Raw genomic sequence first — 7,205 nt, forward strand, 5'->3', positions numbered from 1 at the left:
CCTGAACTCAACAAGATTGTGGATGACAAGAGTTATTTTACCATAGAATGCTTTAGTAGGGTGGAGGAAAGGTGGATTGGAAAATAAATTTTTGTAGGAAGATTTTTTATAGAGAAATTAACAAATTGTCGTTCTTGAAAATAATCAATCAACGATGAAAGGAGAATCTGGGCGCTGGAAGCAGGTGGAAAGTTCTCAGTTCAATCCTTCAACCAAATCCTTTAACTTGGGGCTCTTACATCTCCTTCTAGAATTGCTTGGAATATTCAGGCACGGCATAAGATTAGTGTGTTTTGCTGGACTTCATGCCTGGACAAACCCTTACTGTAGACCACCTTCATAGGTGACACCAACTCATAATTAATCATTGTGCTCTATGTGTAGCGGATGGGGAGTCGGTGGACCATTTATCAATTCATTATCGTGTTATTAGAGTGGTGTGGTACTTTGAGTTAATTCTCTTCAGAATCATTTGGATCTTTCCAAGCCACATTGCGGAGCTTTTTTATCTTTGGTACTTTGCCCTGTGGCAAAGGTCCTCTCTGAGTTCTGTGGATACTCAGTTTCTACAATCAAGAGGTTCTGGGACAGATATAGCTCAGCCAATGTTATGTGGATAAATATTATTGTCCATTTCAAAAAAAAAAAGGTTATGTGGATAAACCAGCTCCTAGATGGGCTACAATACCTCCTGGCTTTCTTAAACTTAACCTTGAGAGATTCGGTTCAGGTAAACCAAAATCTTTTGGTATAGGAGGACTGTTGTGTGACATTGTGGGATTGTTGGTATGGTCGTTTCTGGTCCGATTGGGATTCAAGACTCTAACACGGTAGAAGTTATGGCTCTCGTTATGGGGATTCGTAGGAGATACTTGACACACTTATTGTGGAAGGCAACTCTCTCAATGCACTCAGATTGGAGAAGGGACTAATTATTGACGATGTGATTGAGGAAGTTAAGGATAGAATTGTCGGTCAGTCGTTTACGTTCCAACATGTTAGGCAGTCAACTAATTCTAAGGCGGAATAGCTTGCTCACACTGGGTATCGAGGGAAAACTTTTGATGTTTGACATTCCATCCATCTTAAGGGTGGTTCAGTTTTGTATCTTTTAGTTTTTCCTTTTCGCTTCTTTCGTTGTTTTGACCATCTCGGTCACGTCACTGTTTTCCTTCTGTTCCTTTTTAAAATAATTGTCATTTGCCATTCAAAAAAATCAAGAAAGCATCAAACAAGTCTCCTGTTACAAAGTTTTTTTAAGTTTTCAAGTGATACACAACACAGCATGATTGATCAACACTACAGTAAAACAACATGATGAAAAAGCCAACAACGTCTCAAGCAAAAAAAAATATGCAACCACAACTTACAACTGGACAAACCCAAAGCCACGGTGAACATTTGACCCTGTAAACATGAAACCATGGGGGAAATAAGAAAAAATATAAATACTATAATAACTAGCATCATTAACCCCTACAAGTCGCTAACCAACAAAGAATCAACATCATGCATGTCTTCAGAATAGTAAGCAACGAGGAAAGCATTACAAGCATGTCATCAACAAATACAGGTAAACAATAAAATTAAGTCCCGTCATATTAGAAGAAGCTTAGCAAACAACAGTACGTAATCAAAACACTAAGATGAACTTTAAATCTGCAAGGTTTCCATATAAGCTTACATTAAGCAAGTAAAATACAAGTTGTCAAAAAATAAAGCCCAAACTTGATACAGCAGAGTACAAGGTCATTTAAATGAAAGACATGTCATTAGCATACGGAGATGCATGTAAAAGTTCCTAGATTTCACTATGCTCAACCATATTGAGCAAGCAAACGCAGATTATTGTATAATATATTGCGTAGAGTTCAAGGTGATTTGAGAGACAGAATTTTAAAAGAAAACATGCCTACTAGTATGGAACAAACCCCGCCCCCTTTCCACTCGAAGCCTAAGTAGAATATTCATATAAGTAACAAATTATGGCAGTGAATAATAGCTACAATGACTACAACAAGATAAGTTTTAGATTACAGGATCAAACAAATCCAAACAAATCAAGAGACTGAATTCCCATCATATCAAACCAAGTGATATGTTTTGTGTTCATGCACCAACATTGAATTTAGTCATTTTCGCCTGAGGCAGCATTGAATGCAGGAAGCTCAAACTGTGCAATTGGGTTGACCTGAAAACCACTTGGCAATGGACGTTGAAAACACTTACATCAATTATTTAGGAAAGCCTATAAGCAACATGATTATGATGATAATTGCAAATAATTTGATCAAACCATTTATTTAATTTCACAGCTTCCAAAATGATAATGCAGCATAGTCTGCACCAGTGTTTAAAAACTTGTTGACTCGGAACTCCCCCGAGTCGACTCCCTTTTACCTTGACCGCGTTCCGCGTTGCACGGCATCTGCATTCCGGGTTTTACCCTACAGAGCCAATAAAAACTCCTTATGACCGCATCAACCGAGTACTCAGCCGCGTTAACCACGTTCTTGGGTCCGCGCCAAGTTAGTAAGGATTTTTCTTAGCCATGTTTCACATCGCATCCGCGTTCTTAATCAAAGGTTCATATTTAATGGAGGTACTCGATTCAGGGTTTATTCATAGAAAGGATCATATTTTGATCGGATAAATTGTGTGGACATTTTGCTCTTAAGGATTTGTTTCCTACTATTTTTAGTATCTTCCTCAAAAGGGAAGCATGGGTCAAGGAGTTTATGGTGAGTGGGTATAATGGTATAGCTTGGAACCTTCATCTCATAAGACAGACTGTTTTCTCTGGATTGTTGGAATTTTTTTCTTTTTGGGGTTTGGGCGCGCGCGAAGAGGGGGCGCAATATATCAGCTGCTTTTGGTCTGATAAGAAGGTTTGGATCTGGTGCACGTGTAAGGAGTTTACTATCAAATCCTTCTATCTTCATCTTTCACCTGGCTCGAGATCGCTGTGGACGGCCACAGTCTGGACCATTCCTATTCCTTCCAGGGTTTGCACTTTTGGGTGGACGACAGTATTGGACAAGATTCTTACGGTCAATCATCTGAGGAGTCGTCACATGTTGATTGTGGATCATTGTGCCCTTTGCATAGAGGCAGGTGAGTCTGTGGAGCATCTTCTTTTGCACTGCAAAATTGCTCGTATTGTGTGGAGTAAAATCCTACTAAGGTTTGGCATGACTTGGGTTTTCCCCGCCAAGTTGGCGAATCTTATTAGTGCTTGGTCTTTCTCTTCTTGGAGAAGGAAAAGTAAGATCCTTTGGAACTTGTCATTGTTGGCTACGATTTGGACACTGTCGAAAGAAAGAAATGCTAGACTATGCAAAGGCTCTAGCAGAAACCCGCATCATATTTACATTTGGGTTATTGTCTTAATCATCTCTTGGGCCAGATCCCTTACCAAGTTTAGATTCGTCTCAGCATATGATCTTTGGCATGGGTGGAGGGATATTTGCACCAATTGTGAGACTGCCGCTAGAGGTGGACCTCAATGGAGCCCTCCCCCCTCTTGGCTTTCTCAAATTCAATTTTGATGGCTCCAGTTTGGGCAATCCAGGCCCCTCTGGGATTGGAGGTCTTCTGCGTAATGATAAGGGGGCGACGATTTGGGCTTTCTCGGGTTCGATTGGTTGTCCCGACTCTAATGAGGCAGAGATTAGAGCGGTGCTTTAGGGTCTTAGATACCTGAATTCTCAAGATTTATCTGAGGTTATTATAGAGGGTGACTCGCTTGATGCCATCAAATGGTTAAAGGACGGGAAGGCTTTCCCATGGAGATTTGCCTGTTGGATTGATGAAATTAGGGATCGTATTGGAAGATCAAAGGTTTCTATTCAACATGTTAAAAGGTCTGCGAATGAAGAAGCGGGAAAAATTCGCTAGGGATGTAGTAGTGAGGCAAGAGTTAGGTTTTTTTTTCTTTTACTTTCTACCTCCTTGAGAGGTTTCTTATTGTATTTTTTTTCTTTTTTCTTTTCTCTTCTCTTTTTTCCGCTGACTTCCTTGGTCGGCCTTGAATCTTGTTTCTTTATTAATGATATCTTTGCCATTAAATAAATAAATAAATGATTTTATGAGAGTAATTCTTCCACCAGAAGAAATATAGTTTTTCTACCATGAAGCAAGGTACTTCTCAAACCATTGAACCACCAGACCCTACAATGCCTTTGATGGAGTATCGATACAGAGAACAAGATACCAAGATGGAGACCGTTCAAAAAAAAAAAAGATACGTTGATGGAACTGACCCGCTTTTGCATCCCAAAGCAACCACAAGGTCCGTCAATCTTTGATTCTCCATGTCAATCCCCATAATCGAGTTATAGCATGATTCAAACTCAGCTGAAGAGCATCTCAAATTAATCGACAGTTAACGACATTGATCTCCACAATTTAGCTTTTAGCAGGATTCTCTTGCAGTTTTGTTATTTTTTCATTGTATTATTGCAGAGCCACCTCATTCCCTTCGCCATGTATTATCCGTCTTTCTCTAAATTAAGTTCACCGTTATCATTTGAATATATATAATAATATAACTCATTTTGTATTGAGTTAAATAACCACCATGTGTGGTCAGAAACAACAGAGTTCTGCACGTTTGCGCCGTTCAAACAACAAAAGGATTTTCATAGTTCAATTCATCAACTACCCCAAGAAAATAATTATGTCTACTTCACATTTACAAGCAGATAATGCATGAAAAAACATCATGTTAACCCTCAACTACATTGCTTACCTTTCTGTGTTACCAAGAAGCATCGCCTTATCGGACCCACCTCACTGAATGTTTCTTCAAGCTGTATCGATCAAAGTGAGAATACGAAAATAAGAATAACCCCAATGAAAAGCAAAACAAAGAAAGCAACAGTAGAATTGGGAAAACAGAAAAATACTCAATGAAGGAAAATAATACCTCGGCAGATGTGAATGAATAAGGTAAGTTGCTAACGAATACTGTCGATGGGGAATGCTCTCCATCACCTCTCTTCTTAAGGCCTCCTTCTTCCATCCTTTTCCTCTTCCCCATATATTCTAACTGCCAAAAAAAGGCAAAATCAACAAAAAAAATTTAAAAAAAATTTGAGACTCCATTGATGAACTTAGAAAAACCTCAAAACATGTTGAATTCAGAGAGGCTTTATATAAAAGCAATGAGAATGCGTATGAGAGAGAGAGAGAGAGATTCTCACACTTTCACAGAGTGCAAGAGGATTCCCCTCAGGAAAGTGGGATTTAGGTCCGGAAGCTAGGGTTTGGATTCGGTTTTTTTTTTTTCTTCTGAGGGGCCAAGGAGATTTCTTCTCTCTCAACAGTTGATTATAGACGGTGATGAAAGTCTGGATTTTGTCTCGACTACATAGATTAGGGCACGGTTGGCTAGAATGAAAATAAAATGGGGGTTGAGCGAAGATATTAATCCCCCCTTCTTGCCTGAGACAGGCACCTCAAGTGTATTTATGAGTACTCTTTTACACTGTAAGGGCTGTGTGACGGAAGAAAAGGGGACGAATATATCATTTCAAGGGAGTGATATATTTTATCTCCTTTCCTCCCAGGGCCACCTCAATCGACTACTCGAGTCTATGGATGACTAGTCTTTTTACACTGAAGTGAAGGGGGTGCCCCCGGAAAGATATGGGCTGAATAAATCATTACGAGAGAGAGAGTGGAGGGCGGATGAGTTAAGAAAAAAATTAGATATTTTTACCTAAAATATATTATTTTCAAATGAAAGAATAATTTAGGGAAGACTTTTCATGTTTGGCAAACATGGCTGAATGAAGTGTTCACGAGTTTACAGAATGTTTGGTAACAGAGGGACAAAAAAACAGGAGATGGGAAGAGAATACCTAACTTGTAAAGTTGTAAGCCCTATATCTGGTTTGCATTGTATCTTGGAAGGAAATCTGTGAAACAAAAAAACTCCCTAGAAGATTGGTGGGAAAAAAAAAACTCCCTGGAAGTATCCCGGTAAAATAAAAATCCCATATTTGGTTGACCGGACTATGGTGGGAAAAAAAAATCCCGGTAAAATAAAAATCCCTTGTTTGGTTGCTTGAACTGTTGGGAAGAAAAAAGTTCTTCTTTTGGTTACTTTGGTTCCTCGGATTTCATGCGGGATTATTTTGGTTCCTAGGATTTTTTTTTTCCAGCTTTAGGTTTTGTGCGTGGTTATTTTGGTTTGTGGGATTCTTTTTTGCCCACTGTATAACTAGCAACTAAACGTGGGTTTCCTGCGAAAATTCCACGACAGTCCCAAGAACCACAAAAATTCTGGCATCCAAACGGATTCACTCGACCAAGCCTTGTTATCGAACTCGGATGACAAACAGCCCAGCCTCTCTGCAAAGCAGGAGTAAGGTTGAGTACATCTAGCCCTCCTCAGACCCCGCAATTGCAAGAGCCACTCTTTTTTTTATAATCAGAGGTAACAGAAACACCACAAATAGATGGGACAGTTGAGATGCAACCAAACAAAAATGCAAATATTCACAACACTAATTGAAAACACGCCTACAAAGCTAAATCATCAGTCTTTAGCCTCTTGATTGTTGTGCAACCACCCAATCAATAACTAAGCCCCATTCAGCAATGACTAATCAGGCTCCAATTAGAACAGATCAAGCCACAAAATTGATGAGCCCAACCAATCACAGAGTGGGTGCTTCTAAATCAGTAATCCAGCTGAGGGGAGAGAAAATGGGTGTGAGATGAACAGAACTTGGGTCCATACTGGAGTGCTCCTAGCAAAAGAATAAAGTTCGGCCAAGTCACATGAAATTATCAATTTCTATGCTTTTTTTTATTAAAATTAAAATGATGCTTGGCTGCGACAAAAAAAAAAACATGTTAGATTTATCAAAATTAATAAACTGAAGCTACTCAAGCTAGTTTAGACATCTTATCATGGATACTGATATTTGTACTACCATGTTTTGATAAAGACACAAACTTACCTTGTCTCTTATTACTTAGCCAGCTGTCAAAAGCTATTAGAAAGTAAAAAGATAAGGCAAGTTTGCCTCGTTATCAAATAACGGTAGTGCAAATATCAGTAGCTTTTATTAATAACCACCCATTAGAGAACTTTGGTTTTGAAAATAAGAGAAAGGAAATTTAATTCAAATCCACCTCTCAAAGTAATGAAATGTGCTAAGATCCAAAGGCATATATGAACCCCGAAGGCCGCC

The 7,205-nt window shown here is 39.0% G+C and overlaps 1 protein-coding gene across 2 annotated transcripts in view; it reads right to left on the minus strand.

The window, feature by feature from the left end:
• LOC143848775 (RNA-binding (RRM/RBD/RNP motifs) family protein) overlaps positions 1 to 5,410 on the minus strand; it is a 30,734-nt gene extending 25,324 nt beyond the window's left edge. Inside the window, exons 1-4 of one of the 2 annotated variants that reach the window (XM_077357823.1) lie at positions 5,205 to 5,410; positions 4,928 to 5,050; positions 4,751 to 4,811; positions 1,371 to 1,407 (exon numbers count right to left, since the gene is read on the minus strand). In XM_077357823.1, the coding sequence (XP_077213938.1) occupies positions 1,371 to 1,407; positions 4,751 to 4,811; positions 4,928 to 5,041 (212 nt within the window). In that variant the 5' untranslated portion in view covers positions 5,042 to 5,050; positions 5,205 to 5,410. The remainder of the gene's footprint in view (positions 1 to 1,370; positions 1,408 to 4,750; positions 4,812 to 4,927; positions 5,051 to 5,204) is intronic. The other variant, XM_077357825.1, reaches the window with a different exon arrangement.
• Positions 5,411 to 7,205: the final 1,795 nt, after the last annotated feature.

The sequence above is a fragment of the Tasmannia lanceolata genome, unplaced genomic scaffold, assembly GCF_043159265.1.
Source record: "Tasmannia lanceolata isolate RefF3 unplaced genomic scaffold, GAP_Taslan_0.1 ptg000016l, whole genome shotgun sequence".
Lineage (NCBI taxonomy): Eukaryota > Viridiplantae > Streptophyta > Magnoliopsida > Canellales > Winteraceae > Tasmannia > Tasmannia lanceolata.